This window comes from Bos javanicus, chromosome 2, assembly GCF_032452875.1.
Source record: "Bos javanicus breed banteng chromosome 2, ARS-OSU_banteng_1.0, whole genome shotgun sequence".
Taxonomy (NCBI): domain Eukaryota; kingdom Metazoa; phylum Chordata; class Mammalia; order Artiodactyla; family Bovidae; genus Bos; species Bos javanicus.
In genome coordinates this window covers 109,677,621-109,696,337 of record NC_083869.1, presented here as the reverse complement: position 1 = coordinate 109,696,337, position 18,717 = coordinate 109,677,621, and the positions used below count along the sequence as shown (strand labels likewise).

At 40.9% G+C, this 18,717-nt stretch overlaps 1 protein-coding gene across 3 annotated transcripts in view; it reads left to right on the top strand.

The window, feature by feature from the left end:
* Positions 1–18,717, top strand: part of EPHA4 (EPH receptor A4) — a 159,994-nt gene that overhangs the window by 115,920 nt on the left and 25,357 nt on the right. For all 3 annotated transcript variants that reach the window (XM_061386229.1, XM_061386247.1, XM_061386237.1), the window contains 4 exons: positions 5,360–5,484; positions 6,497–6,656; positions 8,494–8,605; positions 18,186–18,244. In XM_061386229.1, coding sequence (XP_061242213.1) covers positions 5,360–5,484; positions 6,497–6,656; positions 8,494–8,605; positions 18,186–18,244 — 456 coding nt within the window. The remainder of the gene's footprint in view (positions 1–5,359; positions 5,485–6,496; positions 6,657–8,493; positions 8,606–18,185; positions 18,245–18,717) is intronic.

The window sequence follows — 18,717 nt, the reverse complement described above, 5'->3', positions numbered from 1 at the left end:
TCCACAATGTAGCCCTCCACTTTCTGGCTTCTTATCCCACTTACCGCCTAGCCAAATGTTTAAAGTTTTTAAACATAAATGCCAGTTTAGGTCTACTTTAAATTAAGTTCCAGAAGCAAAGACTTACAGGACTTGTGTAGAATGACTGCACAAGGATTAAATGGTTGTATCAGCATAATTTGTAAGTAAAAGAAGAAGAAATGGATGCCATGTTTTGGATTCAAAACTACTGAAATCCCCTTGAGAGTACTAGGTAAAGGTGGTCTCAGACACTTTCATCTCAAGACAGGAAAATAGACATTGAAAATTCTGCTTCAAAAATTTAAAAATTAAGGGCTTCATTAAATTAGATCACAAATCTTTCTTCTTGCCTTTGTGATTTTTGCTTCCATCTGTCATCATTCTCTAACTATACTACTGTCAACTGGCGTGACCAGCTCTTCTGGTTGTGTGCTGTGTCAAAATATTAGCCATTAAAGGAAGCCTGCTTATGTCCAGGGGCACAAGAGTTTCCTTAAAGCAAACATCTCTTTTATGAAGGAAGTCTGTGGGTAGAGAAGAATGCCTTTCAGTCTAAGATGTGCCTTTTCTTTTTAATGAGCCTACTTACATCAACCCTCAGCTTCCTCCCGGCTTCTTACTCTCCTGCAGGCGTATGGTGCATCTGAGGACGTAGTATGATGAGGAAGCCCCCACCTCTTGCTTCTCCCCATTGCCCTGAGGAAACTTGGATACGAACGTTAGCAGGAACTGTTTCTTCAGTTCTAGAAAACGGACTCTCTGGGTTGACAATAAAGAGTGCTTTCTGTGTGTGTATGTGTGCATGTTCATTTGCTCAGTTATGTCCAACTCTTTCTGACTGTAGTCCACCAGGGTCCTCTGTCCATGGGATTTCCCAGGCAACAATACTGGAGTCAATTGCCATTTCCTCCTCCAGGGGATCTTCCTGACCCAGGGATCGAACCTGCATCTCCTGCATTTGCAGGCATATTCTTTATAGTTGAGCCACTAGGGAAGCCTGTCTTCTCTGTAAGACTATTAAAAAATTTTCCATCATTTTTTTTTTTCCGTTAAGAAGCTAAAGGATAGGACAGCAGTTAATTGGATACCAAAGATTGTATTTAATTTAGCTTTGTTTGCCCTTTTCCATCTTGGCCTTGTCTCATTGGTGCTCCTTAAGTTTGTGCTTAGTGGATGAGTCAGTATGGAGGAAGAGCCAAGTCTGCCTTCCTTCCTTAGGTTTGGGAATGTAAATTGGCCCACTGGAGGCAAGCAGGACCTTTTTTCTGCATGGTCTTTTTATGTTGACCAAAATTCACAGTGTGATTGGAAGCCTTCCTTTGAACTAAGGCGTTGATTTGTCAAAGCTACTATTAAACCAGGTATTTGGGGTGAGCGTTCAAGCTATTATTTTATTAGTTTATTATCTCCTCTTCTAATTCTGTTAGCAAAGGGCAGAACTCTGAGGTTTTAGGACTCAGAATCTGAAACACTTCTAAACTGAGTAGAGTTTGGCCGTGTTTACCAGCTTGTGGAAACCCACCAATGGTGGCGTCAGAGATGAGTTTTAGGGAAAACCTAGATGGAATGTTATGTAGTTCTGAGTTTCCCTGTGTGAAAATTTTCAGTTCTCTCTCAGTTCTTCTGATTTCCCCAAGGTCAAAATCCCAAATTGGTGTCAGGATCACCCTGAATGCTTCTCTAACACTGGCTAATCTCTTTTTCTTTGGCAAAGCATAGAGACACAAGAGCATTTAGGTTTTTTTTTTTAAACATTGTGTCAGTTACACTATTATTGTATATTGTTATGAATGCATTATTTATATTTCTGTGGTTACCTGCCATTAATTGCAAGTGATAACTGTGGTGAGAAGTTGTCTTTTGAGAGATAAAGTGTGTCATTTTAAGAAAAGTGTTACTTAAATCATAGTCCAAGTTGCAGGGGAAGGGGTGTGGCAGCAATTACATGGGTGGCCTGAGAAGACTGGTGCTCGGGAACCACTGGGGGAGGGAAATGATTGAGAAATGCCATTGCCGAATGCCTCCTCCAGGGAAATGAGCTGCAGGCAGGCACACAAGGCATGGTGATGGCTTCCAGATGTAGAGTTGGAGGCTGTACTGGAAGCAGGCTAGGACAGGCGAGGAAAGAACCCTTATGTGGCTTGTAACATGGAGGACATCCAAGTTGCCTCTTCCCTCCAAAGTGGCAGTGTGACAAAGCCCAGTTTTTCCCAAACTGTTGTTCTTCTTGCCGGAGAAGCTCTCTCCCAGTGGGAGGAATGGCTGCTGTATTTACTATTATCATACACTTTCCTGTTTTAGGACTGATTCTCAATCTCAGTTGGTCATGGGTTGCTTTTGTCACCATGGCCTGATAAAAATGCTCTTCTGAAAAACATCTGTTTAGAAAGAATTCAGACTTTACAGCCACACAGCATCATATTCTTTGTCAATTACCACGATTTATTCTTCTTTCCTCTTTAATCTCATCTTCCTCCATTATTACAACAGCTGAGTCAGCAGACACTCTCCTGGTTTACTTTCACATTTGTGCCTATGAATTCTCCAAGTGGAGTTGCATTAGGAATATTCTATTAGTTAACACGATGATATTGTTAACAGCCTGCCTGAGATTTTGTGAGCGCTCCGGTGAAGCTCATATTCCCTTTGAATGGGCACAGGAACACTGCCGCTCCAACTCCCGAATTGGAAATCAGGTTCATTTCCCACATACAGTAGTTCAGGGATAACCCAGCCAGAGAGAAACCATCTTAGTTAATCAGTGCACTCGCTCCAAGGGCAGCCAGGCAATTCTTTCCTGAGAAATCTGTCGATTATCAGACTCTGACCCAGAACATTTCTGAGCATAAGTTCACATTATAACTTTATGATTTTCCTCCCTCCTGCTTTCTTTCTAACAGCCTCGCTTTTCTATTTCATTTCCCCATCCTGACTATCGGAGTTGAAAGAGCCCCTTTTTATGGAGTGGATGCTAAAGTGCTCTGTTAGGCAATATATTTATTACCTGGAGTGAAATGGCTTTTCACAGCCAGGCAACCGTCCTAAACTCCTTGCTGCCTCTACATTTAAGAAAATCACTCCTTGCATTGCGCTGGACAATGGCTCTGTGTCAACCAGTAAAGGAAGAGAGAGAGAAAGTGTGTGTGTGTGTGTGTGTCTGTTGGGAGCAGGGAACCTTAATACAGCTAATGAGCACATTTCCGGTTTTCATTTTCTTCAGATGTTTGGTGGTTTCCATATGTCTGCTGCGTGCAACTCTGTTCACTCAGTTTGGTATTACTAACCTGGGGTTGCCTTTGATGGAGGACATGTGTGTTCACTGTATCGAAGCTTCACTTGCGTTTATGCCTGAGATCCAATCTGGAATAGCTTTGGGAACGGATTGGGGGAGAAGAAGAAATAGGGACGAGTGTGTGTGTGTGTGCGCGCGCGGGTGCACTACCATCTCCAGACACCTCTAAAAGATATGCCCGGCTGTAGATGGCCACTTCCAAGAGGCGCTCTGCTGAATGAGCTTTGGCAGGAAGATTCCCTTGTGTGACATGTGACTGTGGTGGTTCTGGTTGTGTCCCTTGCCACCAGCGAACCTGTCAGATATGGTCAGGTGGGTTTGCAGCCAGCTCCATTCCACTTGCAGATCATTTATTTTACTTTTTCTCTCTTTTTTCCCCTCTGAGTTAGGATTTGGAAGTTGTGTGTATTGGGGAAGGGCAGGAAGATGACCCAGCACAACCCTGTGGCTCCTCAGTGGTTATTTTTGGATGTTTGTTTTCATGTTGTTGGTGGTGTTCAGTCACCAAGTTGTGTCTGATTCTTCGCAACCCCATGGACTGTAGGATGCCAGGCTTCCCTGTCTCTTACCATCTCCCAGAGTCTGTTCAAGTTCATGTGCAGCTTGTTTTCATATATATTCACAATTCAAGAATGAATAAAAAACATATATTTGATTTAGGAAGACCCCTAATCTCTGGTTCTGCAGACCAGCTTTGTTAGATAAGATTGCGCATTTCGTGAATGCTCCCTCTTTTCCCTGGAGACGGCACATTTGCGCCATTGTCAGTCACCGCAGAGCTTGATGACAACTGGCTGGAGATGTGACAACCACAGTGCCGAAGTAAGGGGTTAGTCAGCATGGGCTGATAAATCTCAAAGCTGTTTTTTCTCCCCACTATGATAAAACACCCAGTGGAGGACAGTTTTTTTTTTTTTTTTTGTCCTTCTTAGTGGAAAGGTTTTCTACTCAACAGGCAGAAGCAGTATTTCAACTCTTGTAAAATAGTTGGAAAATGCCATCTATGTCCTGAGACTATTGTGGCTTTATTTGTGTTCTTCATTATTTGTATGGTTATGTTCAAACTGGAAACTCTTTACTATAATTAAGTGGTACTTCTGTATTGGAAAGTATGTAAATTATTTGCCTTCGGGCATTCCCTGCAGTACCCTTGGAAGAGTTACACTGTCTCTTGCTTGTATAAAATTAAAGATCAGTAAGACAACACTGGATACTTTGGAGGTGGGATGAGATGCAGTTCCTCCGAGCTTAAGAGGAGATTTTCCAAAAGCTTTTATGGCTTGCAAAAAAACAAGCAGATAAAGTATAGGATCGTGTTAGGTGCTCAGTTGAATCCGACTCTTTGCAGTCCTGTGCATTGTCCCCTTGCCACACTCCTCTGTCCATGGAATTCTCCAGGCAAGAATGCTGGAGTGGGTAGCTACGAGGGAATCTTCCCGACACAGGATTCAAACCTGGGTCTCCTGCATTGCAGGCAGATTCTTTACCATCTGAGCCACCAAGGAAACAAGCAGGTGGCATTCTTTATTGTTGCTGTTCAGTTGCTCAGTCATGTCCCACTCTTTGTGACTCCATGCACTGTAGCCACCAGCCTCCTTTTTCAGTGGGATTTCCCAGGCAAGAATCCTGGAGTGGGTTGCTATTTCCTTCTCCAGGGGCTCTTCCTGACCCAGGGATCCAACCTACGTGTCCAGCCTCGCAGGCAGATTCTTTACTGCTGAGCCACTGGGGAAGCCCCAGCATCCTCTATACTGTAGCCTTTCTGAGGAATGGCTACAGAAGCTGTAGAGGTGACACTGTAGGACTGTGGACTTGTTAGACTTTACTTTAGAGATTGTCTTTCTAAGACAGATCATATGCCCCCAAAATCCTGGAGAGAACCATAAAATGGGATGTGTTTGAACTGGGGATGAGGAAAATAGGGATCTGGAGGAAGGTAAGTCAGTACGTCACAGTTTTCTAAGATAAGATGATATTATTGACTGATGCCACCACTTTTCCCCCACTAATGTAAGATATCGTCTTCTTTTTTTCTGGTCCCAATAGCACCCTCATCCATTGCTTTGGTCCAGGCTAAAGAAGTTACAAGATACAGTGTCGCTCTGGCTTGGCTGGAACCAGATCGGCCCAACGGGGTGATTTTGGAGTATGAAGTCAAGTATTATGAGAAGGTATTACTTGAATGAATAAAGTTCTCTTTTCTCCCTACTACCCCTCCTCCTTTTTACCTTCCTTCCCTCTTCCTTCCTTCCTTCTTCTCTTTTTCTCTATAGCTTTTGGCCAGTTACAAATTCTGGAATACGAGTAAATCACAAAGCCAGATGTATTTGGCTGTCCAGTCAAGTCCAATTGTGAATTTTATGCATTAAGTTGCTAGTCTTAAAAAAAATAGAAAAAATACATTATGTTCTAATATAACTGTATTTTTTCTTTATAGTCATGAAAGTCAAGATAGCTAACAAGGTCTAATCTATAAACCTTCTATCAGGGAGAGTGACTTATGAAAGTTGAAATAATGATCTGTTTAAGTAGATTACTGCTATTCAGAATCAAGGTGTGGATTTTGATGACTTTTAATAGAAAATCGGGGAAAGAAAATTACATTCTGCAGCCTCTTAAAGTTATAGAAAGACATTATTTTTACAAATAACTCACCTCTTTAAGGATAGAATTCTGAAGAGAGCTGTCTGCATTCAAGGTTGTCGAGAAAATGAACAATTGTCTTCTCTTTCCGTTTTAAAGATAATCACTTATTGGTTTCCTTAATAAAAGCAGGAAAAGGACAGGCTTTTTTTCCCCATTGAAACCAGATTATAACATTTTTGACATTTTCTAGATGGAAAATAGAAAACAGAAAAGGGACCTTCTTACAGCTGTTATTTCTGTTAAATTGCTGGGTGTGGAGTGAGTAAAGCCACCAACCATCATCTAATGTTCTTTTAAAAAAAAAAGATCTGGATATGGTCAATGTCAATAGCGATCATACCTGAACTTCACATTTCTTTCAACATCTAAGTCACAATAGTACTTCTAACATTGAACCGAATATAGTGTTTAGAGTTCATCAATCTCCATTTACTTTCAGCCTCTGAGTGGACTGGCTCAGCTGCTTTAATATTGTGTCTGGAGTAAGTGGAGGATTTATTTTGCCACCTTCCTTCATCTTATCCTCTTGTAATGTAGGATCAGAATGAACGAAGCTATCGGATCGTCAGGACGGCCGCCAGGAACACAGATATCAAAGGCCTGAACCCTCTGACTTCCTATGTTTTCCATGTCCGAGCCAGGACAGCAGCTGGCTATGGAGATTTCAGCGAGCCCCTGGAAGTCACAACCAACACAGGTAATGGGTTCTGAGATTCTTTGTACAATCCAGGGCAAATCCTATTCTGTTGAAATCTAAGAGACTGTACAAAATTTTTGGTTAGGCAAACATTTTGTTTCAGAGGCTATTGCTTAAAATTAGATAGCCAGTATCTGTAACATAGAACACCTCTTGGTATTTAGAAAAGACTGTTTTTCATACTAGTATCTGATCTGTTTTTTCACATGATTGAGAAATATCTTATTTTTCTCATGTGCTAAGTCTTCTATAAACTGTGAAAAACAGGATTGCCAAGCTGACTAATTGACAGTTGCATAACTATCCTACATTAAGCCGGGGAGTTTTCTCCCTGGGAAGATTAGAGAAGGCAGCAAGTTTTTGTTGTTTTTCTCTCCTGTTTATTTCTAGAAATCTGTTCAAAACAAGTCAGATCATTTTTTTTACTATTATTTTTTAAGGCCCTCTAGACAACTACATCAATCTTTCAACACTGTAAGTTGTACCAACTGGATGATTGATTCAAAATGTTAATAGAGGGCATACCTATGATTAAGCAATATACATAAGATAACTACCCTTCAAAATTAACAAACCAAAACCGAGCCTAGTAGATAAGAAGCTGCTGGGACAGAATTCTCTACACCCGTTCTAGAAAGTGATTTTATTCACATTCAGAAAACTAAGATCATGGCATCTGGTTCCATCACTTCATGGGAAATAGATGGGGAAACAGGGGAAACAGTGTCAGACTTTATTTTTGGGGCTTCAAAATCACTGTAGATGGTGATTGCAGCCATGAAGCTTACTCCTTGGAAGGAAAGTTATGACCAACCTAGACAGCCTATTCAAAAGCAGAGACATTACTTTGCCAACAAAGGTCCGTCTAGTCAAGGCTATGGTTTTTCCAGTAGTCATGTATGGATGTGAGAGTTGGACTATGAAGAAAGCTGAGCGCCGAAGAACTGATGCTTTTGAACTGTGGTGTTGGAGAAGACTCTTGAGAGTCCCTTGGACTGCAAGGAGATCCAACCAGTCCATTCTAAAGATCAGTCCTGGGTATTCTTTGGAAGGAATGATGCTAAAGCTGAAACTCCAGTACTCTGGCCACCTCATGAGAAGAGTTGAGTCATTGGAAAAGATTCTGATGCTGGGAGGGATTGGGGGCAGGAGGAGAAGGGATAACAAAGGATGAGATGGTTGGACGACATCACCGACTCAATGGACGTGGGTTTGGGTGAACTCCGGGAGTTGGTGATGGACAGGGAGGCCTGGCATGCTGCAGTTCATGGGGTCGCAAAGAGTCGGACACGACTGAGCGACTGAACTGAACTGATTAAATAGAATAAGAAAAAAAACCCAGAAAATTCAGAATTAAATCTAAAGAGGTTTAATATCCTTTGAGATTATCCTAGAAGGCTTCAAGGAGGAAGTGGGCAATAATGGGCAGATTTTTAACTAGTTGGGGTGTGTGTAGGGGAAGAGAGGATCATTCAAAAATACTTGTCCTTTTGGAAATTTCCAAGTGTCTTTCTCACTAAGGAATTCATCAGATCCTTGAGTTAGAGTTTAGGCTGAGAGTAGAAAGGAAAAGAAGAAAAGGCAATGAGTGGAAATATTTACCATAGGCTTTCATAAGAGTTTTCTGGTTGAAGTTTTTCATACAATTATAAAAAGAGTATTTTTGTCTCATTAAGGATGTCTTAGAAAGAAAATGCTGTTGCCTGAATACTTCATGAAGAACAGAGTAGGCCGTGAGTCTTTCAAATGGTTTCAGAGAGTCGAAACTTGTGACAGTCAGAAGTTCTAACTCTTAGGACCTCACCCAAGGTGATGCTTGTGTAACTGTCTTTGCCAGTGCCTTCCAGGATCATCGGAGACGGGGCCAACTCCACTGTCCTGCTGGTCTCCGTCTCGGGCAGCGTGGTCCTGGTGGTTATTCTCATCGCAGCTTTTGTCATCAGCAGGAGGTAAGCACTAAAGCCACTCACTGCCCCCACCCTCTTCCCAGGTTTTCTGAGGGAGCTTTTTGTCTCCTCCACACAAAGCTGAGTCTTTTGATTAGCATCATAAACACAGCATTTGCATTGCCAACTCGCTCCTCTTTGCTTTGATCTCCCTACACCCCTGCTGGAACTGTGGGCTGGACCCTGGTGGCAGCCCTCACTGCAGAGAGTCCTAGAAAGACCCAGCTAATTCCAGGGAACCAAACTGAAAGCAGGCCATTGGGAGCCTTCTAGATTCTCTAGGCTGAAAGGTGTTATATTTATACCTCTCTTAAGCCTGGACTGATGGCCAAAGGCCAAAAAAAAACACAGAAAACTTGGACCTCAACATTGAGTTCTACCATCTGTCACCTGTGTTACTTCACGTCTCTGAGGCTTTGTTTCCTTTTTGTGAAATAGGGTAATAAAATACCTGTCTCTAAGAGCTATTGACAGGAGAGTTTTGATAGGCAAAATAGATAATCCAGCACACAAGTGCTAGTTTAGCAAGATACTGGTTCATAATAACAGTAACCAAAGCAAGAAAGCAGATTCTGTGCTCCATCTTCCCTTAGGGAAAGCCAGAGACTTTTCCAGAGAGTACCCTTTGAGCGCTTTGTGAGCATGGCATTGTTCTTGGAAAAGGATCTAAAACAGCAATTACTTACTCTATGAGAGTTTGCAGTCTAACTTGGTACTTGAAAAACAGTCTCAAAAGAGAACTAGAACGAGTTTGACAGCATATTGTTTTTTGACCCAGTTTTTCTTACCTTGTCGTCAGCTCCACCTACTTTTAACACTGCCTGGAGCCTCCAGAAGAATGGGAGGGGTTTTGGGGGGCAGCTGCCCGTCTTCAGTGTGTGTCCACATCTAGACCTTGTTTGTCTCACATGTGGGAATCTTCCCCTTCTCCAGCCTTCACCCTTCCTGTGCCATCAACTGTTTGATAAGGTGGGGCTTTTAAGAGAAAATGTAGAACCCAGGATGTCAAAATGATCGTCTTAATTATAAATCTTTTCATGTTACAGAAGAGGAAACTGATACTCAGAAAACTGTAGTCCTTGTCCAGAATCACCCTGTTGCTTTAGCAGTAAATCTGTTACTGGAGCACCACAGCCTTGCTTGGCCTCAGGCCACTGTATGTTGGCACCATCTCTTTCTGCCTCTTTGGTTGGCCAGCTCATTGATATCAGAACACTGCCTTTGGCTATTTCCACTGGCCTGGGCCAGCCACCATGATTTTCTCTCACTTTATGGTACATTATGATTAGGACGATGACTATACATCTTCGTTTGCCTGGGTGGTTTGAGTTGTCACACGTATTTATTAATATCATGTATCTATTCTCACTCTCCAGAGTGTCCTGGAATATAGAGCTCAATCATCATCACGCTCACATCGTATAGAAAAGCTCCTTATTGAGTGTGGGCACCTGCATTTGTCATGATGTTTGTTCTTTCTGATGCACAGTCTGTTGGAGTACAGCACTGAATTTTGTCTTGAAGAAGTTAAATCCACCACATTCAGTCCTCTTGCTGTCGTACACTACACACAGACAGACATCTAGACATGCCCACTGCCCTCTGTGTAATAGTACACCTTAGACTTTGGAAACTTCACCTTGGCCTGAACAGAATCTGAATTCCCAGAGTTCTTTCTTCCGCATGCTTTTGGTTTTGTAAGTCATTCAAGATGGACCTCTTTCTCATCCATTGCCATTTGACTTTGTGCATATACGCATGCCGGGCTCGTACACACATGAAAACTACACGCCTTAATCTATGTCCATCTGACAGCAGGGCTGATAGAGCAGGATGAGAAGTATATTCAAAGTACATCGGCATTTGCTTTCGGTATTATATATTTCTGCATTTGAAATTTTTACAGTGTATATAAAAACTTCTGTCATTGGAAAATAAAGATGTGGAGTGGGTTGCCATTCCCTTCTCCAGGGAATCTTCCTGACCCAGGGATTGAATCTGGGTCTCCAGCATTGCAGGCAGATTCTTTACTGTTTGAGCCACCAGGGAAGCTCTTTTACTTTCATTACATATTTCTATATTTGAAGTTTTCACATTGTATATAAACTACTTGTGTCGTTGGAAAATAAAGACGTTTAAAAGTCTAAAAGAGGAATAAAATCATTCATTACTGCCACCTCAAAAAAATACTTAACTGAAATTCAACTCCCCAGAATGCTCAGAACCATGTGAGATAACACTTGCTTATAGAAAGTAGAAAGGGAACGACAGAGGATGAGATGGTTGGATGGCATCACCAAATCAATGGACATGAGTTTGAACAAATTCCAGGAGATGGTGAAGGCCAGGGAAGCCTAGTGTGCTGCAGTCCATGGGGTGGCAAAGAGTCAGACATGACTGAGCAACTGAACAACAACAGATCTCATCTTGAGTCTTAACCAAAATTTTGGTTGGGAGAATTCTCTAGTTGTAGTCTAGATTTCTTTTAGCATGACTTTCTTTGTTTGTTTTTTTGCATTTTAAGTTGCCCTAAATACAGCAGTCAGACGGGAATAATTAGAAATAGTTCACCTCGTTATAAGTGTGTTTTTTTCCTTATGCTCTTCTTTGACAAAAAAAGAAAAAGGAAAAGCAGATGAAAATGTAATGCAGGAAGACAAGTTTATTAAAATCTGTAGCTATAGAAAATAGCATCACAAGCTTGATGACTTAATTTCCTTTCTGCTTTTATTGAACACTTTATTATTTAAGGCAGGATTGATCGAATTTCCAATTATGAGTCCCCACCTTAGAGAATTGAGCCTGTCAAGTTACCCAGCCATGATTCCTGTACCTTCTTCCCCATTTAAAAAAAATAAGTCACTTCCCAAGGCTGATAAACACTGCTTGGTGATTGGTCCTCAATGGATCACTTTTTAGAAAATGAAATGTCAACCCTTTGGCCTCCTATTGATTCTTCTTTAGTGTCAGACATAAAGCTGTCAGGGAAAGGCTGCCTGGAGCCAGGTAGCTGACAGGCTTTGCAGTGGCGGGTGCACACTCAGCTGATTCTTTTCCGCGTGCAGGCTGTGTGCTCTGTCGTGATGACCGTAGATGTTTGAATGGAATAAGATCAGGTGAGGAGAAAGGAGACAGGTACAGTGCAGACCAAAATCTGGTCCCTGCTTTTAAGTGAGAGTACAAATGAAAGATGGTACATGGTATGCCTGAAACCCACGCTGCAGTCAGCCATCTGGGAAAGGAACAGATAAAACATCCTTGCCTGGAAAAGGATGGGGCTGCTTCTTGCCTCCTAGAGCCAAAGATGCAAAGTGAAAGTGTCAGTTGATCGGACACTTTGTGATCCCATGGACTGTAACTTGGCAGACTACTCTGTTCATGGAATTCTCCAGCCAAGAACACTGGAGTGGGTGGCCATTCTCTTCTCCAGGGGATCTTCCCAACCCAGGGATCGAAGCTGGGTCTCCTGCATTGTGGACAGATTCTTAACCATCTGAGCCACCAGGGAAGCCCTGGATGGTTGATAGCAATTTGGATGCAAGAGATGTTACCGCTGATACAGTGGCTCCCCATACCCTCGTGTCTCCTATGATGACAGGGGAGGTTAAAGATGTAAATGAGCAGAGACCCACACAGTGACAAAAATTTTAGTCCTTATGATTAGCTCAAAGAAAAATGCTAGTTTGTCATTAAAAAAAAAAAAATGTCCTCAGGCTCATAGCCAGTGTCTTGCTAGTTTTTTTTTTTTTTTACTATATAACAATTGTTTTTTATTTCACTGTATTTACTTTATACTGAGAAGCCTGAGCTTTAGGCAAATCAGAGTTAATCTCTGATTTCTCCAATGAGAAGATCCACTTTTTCCGTTTGACCAACTTGGAAATGTAAACATTTGGGGATCTCAGTGAAAATATCAGACTTCAAAGTTTATAAATTTTATTTATTTAAAATGATATACAGAATACATTGACTTAGACCTATTATATGTTTTTACCATCCACATTATGTTGAGGAAATTAACTTACATTTTTTATAAGCATCTTTGATCAGTGTCTTCCTGTGTCACTTATCATATAAGTTATAATTTAAGGATTCTGTCAGCTTTTCAGAGCATGTAATTATATCTACCATCTGGGGTTGTTAGAGGTGCAGCCTTTCTTGTATTTATGTGATGTTGTCCCTAGAAATCTTCTCCTAGACCGCATATGTACATTCCATTAGCAACATGGCACCATTTCTTTATACTCCTGTAGGTGTACATTTGTGATTGCCACAGTGTAACTGCTTTATTGCTTTTAAAATTGATTTTTGACTGTTAGCAATGACATCATAAAATACAATGATAAGGTCATAACCTCAGGACTAATGATCCTAGTGACTGACTGTGTTAAATTTCTCTGACAACTCCCCCCACCGTTTTGTGTTAATGACTTCATCAGTTTACCTCCAGAAGTGTCCTGAATAGTCTTAATTTAGGTTGCTTTAGGTTAGTGTGTCTTCCCCAAATAGTATTTTTTGTTTGTTTGTTTAGTATGTATGAGAAACACTTTAAGAAAGGACTAAAATGCAAGATGAGCCCTTCTTTTCTAAAGGACAGTTTGGTGATCAGACACAAGTATTGCCTGATAACCAGCCATAGGTGGTTTTTATACTGATCTTCTGATCATTGCTAGTGCTGCTGGGTTTCTAGTTATGTTAGGGTTATAAAGTACCCCTCTTACCTGAATTAAAGAAAAAATAGTGAATTGATTTTTTTTTTTTTTTTGGATTGCCCTGGGTCTTCGTTGCTGTGCACAGACTTCTCTAGTTACAGAGAGTGGGGGCCACTCTTTAGTTGCAGTGCTCGGGCTTCTCATTGCCCTGGCTTCTCCTGTTGCAGCACATGGGCTCTAGGCACAAGGCCTTCGGTAGTTGCAGGATGTGGGCTCAGTAGTTGTGGTGTGTGGGCTTAATTGCTCCCAGGCATGTGAGATCTTCCCAGATCAGGGACGGAGTCCGGGTCCCCTGCATTGGCAGGCAGATTCTTATCCTGTGTACCACCAAGGAAGTTCAGTAATGAATTGATGTTAAGAAAAAAATGAAATGGCTGTGGCACAATTTGTAAAGGAGGGACACGGATGGCTCAGGGTACAAAATTGCTGGCATCTTGTATGTTAAGAATTTGAGGCTTGGAGAAGAGGTTAAACAATTAACTACAGAAGGTCACACAGCTAGTTAGTTAGTTGCTTGATCAGAACAGGAGTCCATCTCTCCTGACTTCCAATATTGCGTCTAGACAGATTATGTTAATGTCTTCTGAACTGGAAAATAGACCTACATCAAATGCTAATGTTGACAGTTGTATCGAACCAGAGCTTCAGGAGTCTCCTCCATGATGTGATGTTGGTGCATTTCTGTTCTGTGATTTAATGTGTTTCTAATGCATACTATTAAGAAGTCAGACTTTGCAAGTTGGTGTTGTATTCTGAAGGTTACAATTTTCCTCTTTGGAGCTGAAACTCTTTTCATAATGCTAAAACAGTTACCATTCAGTCTCTATCTATCTCTCCTGGTGTCCTAATTGGAATATTATGATCACATAAGAATGAATACACTTAAATGTTAGCCTAAATTGGCTCTGATGAAGTCATGTAAATTTCTACAATTAGGGGGCAGATGGTACTGCGGGAACATTTCTAAACAACTTGTGTGCAATCGTTCGGTTCACTTCCACCCATTTCAAAATGTTGCTTGTGAAGAGCATTTAGCCATCATTTGGTGCAGGAACAATGACAGCTTAAGGAAGGGGAAAAAGAAGGATGAGTTCGATGAATCTTCGTGGGTGATGCCATTAAACGCTGGAAAGGGTCCTCCTGGAGCCATGCTAGTTATTACATTGCTTTATCTTCTTTAATTTGCACTTTAGCTGAATAAATTACTTACCTTTTGCTAATTAGTTTTGGAACAGTGAACTCCATCAATCAAATCTGTCGACTCTATCAGGGAAGTTAGTATTTTAATAAAAGTGGGGTGTATATTGGGCCCTGCCACACTTCCCTCCACTATTTTGTTGGTTTTATCGGATAGTTGAGGAGCCAGGAGCAACGTGTTGGTTGAGGGGGCAGCACCAGGGGCTCCTGCTGTTCCTGGACACTGTCTGTTAATACCCCAATTCCAGTGGGCTTATTCACAGCTTTCAAAGTTTGACCTGCAGACAAGTCCCTTTAACTTAGTTGAAAGGTTTTATATTTCCTTCTGGAGCATTCACTCATAAACCACTCCCCTCTTTACCAATGTTTTTTTCTTTTTTTTGGTTTGTTTTTTTAATCAGCTTGCCCACATCTCAATAATTAGAAAATCTTCCACAAAGGTTCCCTTCTGTCATTCAGGTGATCTGCCTCAGATGTCAATTTCGCACCCTTTTAGATGGGTGTGGTTTCCTGTGGGCTGGCTGACCCAGTGATAAGCTCCAGTGGGCTTTCTTTCTCTGGACAATAACGGACACATTGTCCTATCCTGAACCAAAGGAGAAAGGGTCATCAGGTGACAAAGGGAGAGCAGGACTCAGGCTTTTTAGTTCTCAAGGTATTATTAAGTAGCTAATAGGCTACAATTAGCCTTTGAACAGTAATCCTTGTGTTTCTTTGTCAGCATTCCTTGTACTCCACTAGAGACTTTTCCAAGTAACACTCCAAGTAAAGTTTCTTTAAAAATACACCTTCTCTTCTAATTTACTTCCTCCTTCTGTGTTTAGAAGTATGAGGAAGGGACTGGCAGGTCAACCTTATAATGAATGATTCTTGCCGTTTTGCGTTGCCTCTGGCTTTGCACAGATTTCATGAATGTGTTGATGGAAATCAGCACTCCTAGGCTTCTTGAGACTGTTCTTTCTTCTGGTATCTATCAGGGTTTTTGACGAACTCACTGACAGTTTAAAGTTGGGACAAAAGCTTCCTTGCACAATGCATTTTTTTTTCTTTTTCTTTAAAGGAAAGAAATTCAGATCAGTTTCTTGATCTAAAGTGGTTTAAAAGATATACTTGTAATTTTAGATAATGCTTTTAGGAGCTCTGATAAGATACAATCTCCCAGGCTGGCAGGGCCCTATCGCACCCTTGGGACCTAGCCACGCGTTTCCCTGACATAAAATGTTTTCATAGTCCCTGACCTAACACGCTTGTATTTCCTTTAAAAGGAGAGGAAAGGGGGGAGGCTTGGAGGGAACCACATCTTTCATACAAGCGTCTGATTTCAGGTTGTTTAAACCTGTTTAGCTTCTTTGATGAAGCGATGGCTTTTGAGAGCAAGTGGAATCCAATTTAAGTGGGTTTACTGATATGAAATGTGCTATTACGTATAATTAACTCTCACCAGATATCATCATGTAACTTCATCTCCACTATGAGAGGCAGTGAGCTGGATGTGGCAGACACGCTCCTATATTTGCTGGAGAGTCATGGGTGAATGACTTGCCCGTCTGCCTCCATCGTTCACATCTGTACAGTGGGACTGAGTGTGTGTCTATCTGCCGGACTGCTTTCATTGGATTGTTAAGAAGATGCAATGAAATAACAGATGTGAAGGTTCTTTTAAAGGTTAAATGCAAAGTGAAAATGCAAGCTGCTATTTAAGACTGAACAACTTGCCTTCAAAGTGAACTCTAGTAACTTCTAGAGGTCTGAGGTCTGTGTCTACTAAGCTGGTCCCTGCTTTGCAAACAGTTAGGGGAGGAGATAATATGTGTAATGAGAGCACTTTGAAAAGTTAAATGCAGTGTAAAAAGGCAAGGTATTATTATTTGCAAGGGAATTATACACACGGAGAAACATCTGTAGGCTCCGAGGGTCTGATTGCAGAGCTGGTTCCTGCATTGCTGACAATTTAGAGAGGAATGTGGATGAGGAGCTGGGATACGTGACTGTGATTGGGCTGTTCTCTGGTCTGTGTGGCCCCCTTTCTTCCATGAGCATCCTGCCCTTCTCAGCTTGTTCAAAGTGCAGGGGTTCAGGTTATCGGATTCAGACAGGACCATACTGCTTCGACCCTCCGTGGCCATCAGGGAATCCTTTGTCACCACAGAGCTTCAGTTTCCACATATGTAAGAGTCTTGACTGACCTCATCTTTAAAGTGCTAAGAAAATTACAAGATGATTATAAACTGCAATGTAAACTTGACATTTTTGACTAAAACATAAATGCACATGTTTTATTCACTAATGTGGTCTCATTTCCCAACTTTAGAGAGCTCTAATATCAACTGAGTTGATTTTCCAGTTTATTTAATATATATACCTGTGGACACGGGGTATCTAGTGGTGCTAGTGGTAAAGGACCCACCTGTCAATGCAGGAGACCTAAGAGATGCGGGTTCAATCCCTGGATCAAGAATATCCCTTGGAGGAGGGCATGGCAACCCATTCCAGTATTCTTGCCTGGAAAATCCCATGGACAGAGGAGCCTAACGGGCTACAATCCATAGGGTTGCAAAGAGTTGGACAGGACTAAAAGAACTTAGCATGCACACACGCCTGCACACATGGACACATGTGTACATGTATAATGTATCAAGATTACCGAGTAAAGATTTATATATACTCAAGGTTTCTTTTTCCCAAGATTTTTTATAACCAAGTCAGATATCACTCCTATGGGACATTGAGAGTAGAATGCCAACTGTAGGACCATACACTGGTTTTTAGAAAAAAGAATTAGCTACAAATGGAAACTTATTTTTACTCTTGCAGTATTTTCTACAAACTCTTAAGGAATATAATCCAGTATGAAGCAAATATTTACCTCTTAAATTGTCATTAATAATTTAGGAATTTGTATGCAGCAATTGAAGCCAATAACCACGAAACTATTGTTTTAAGGATATCATATAGCACGATAATGAGATAATGAGGTTTTGTGTGTGTGTGTGTGTGGTAGTGGTTACTGTGGTGAAAGCAAGACAGCTTACTGTTGCTTATCACATACTGACCGTTATTGCCTTGTGCAGGATTCACCAAGGGAAACTTATTTTTTGTTTAACCTTTTATTTTGTTTTGTAGTGTAGACGATTAACAACGTTGGGACAGCTTCAGGTGGACAGCAAAGGGACTCAGCCATATACATGTTTCATTCTCCCCCAAACTCCCCTCTTATCCAGGCTGTCACATAATATTGAGCAGAGTTCCCTGTGCTATACAATAGGTCATTGTTAGTTAGCCATTTTCAATGTAGCACTATTTACATGTCGATACCAAACTTAGAGAAACTAAGTGGGGAAATTATGTGTGGGGAAATTAGCCAGTAAATTATAATCTATCTTCAATACAATAAATTTCACCTGAAGATTTAAAATTCTAATTATATTATAAAATATTTGCTTTATCACCTCAGTTTAATACTGTGGTTAAGAGTAGAGACTCTGGACTCTGCTTGTATTCGAAACCATTATTTACTATTAATATCAAGGTGACAAGTTATCCACCGTATTATTTTACCTCCCATAAACCTCAGTTTTCTCATCTGTGAAATGTGTATACTACCTGACTTATGGTAGCAAAGAACTTGTGGTTTACAGCTTCTGAAAAAATATATATTTTTTATCTTTTAATAGACGGAGTAAATACAGTAAAGCAAAACAAGAAGCAGATGAAGAGAAACATTTGAACCAAGGTACAGAAAATTGGGATAAAAGTAATTTTATTTTTAGAGCATTTCTTGTGTTTTCAGTTTAGAAATGTCTAAATAATATTCGTTTGGCTATTAATATTGTATTCTGTTCATGGAATTATCCAAATAATATACTTCAGCATATCTAACTAAAATAGGTGATTGGTGTTTGTTTAAGGTGAGATTAAAGATGGAGATTGGGGAATTTCCTTAAATGCTTTTTTCCCTTATTTTATGCTCCACCCTGAAAAAGTTTTGGTAGCTGGCTCAGTTTTGTAGCTTGGTGGCAAGATTTAACAGGTAACAATTTTTCCGAAGTTAACATTTTGGGAACAAATACAACAAGGAATTGAACACACACAGCAGAATTTGTGCTGTGGAAATCGAGACTGTCAATATTTCTTTAGTGGACTTTAGTTATTTTGATGTTCCAAGTGGCTCGAAAGAGTAAATTCAAAGAATTGAATGACTTGAGG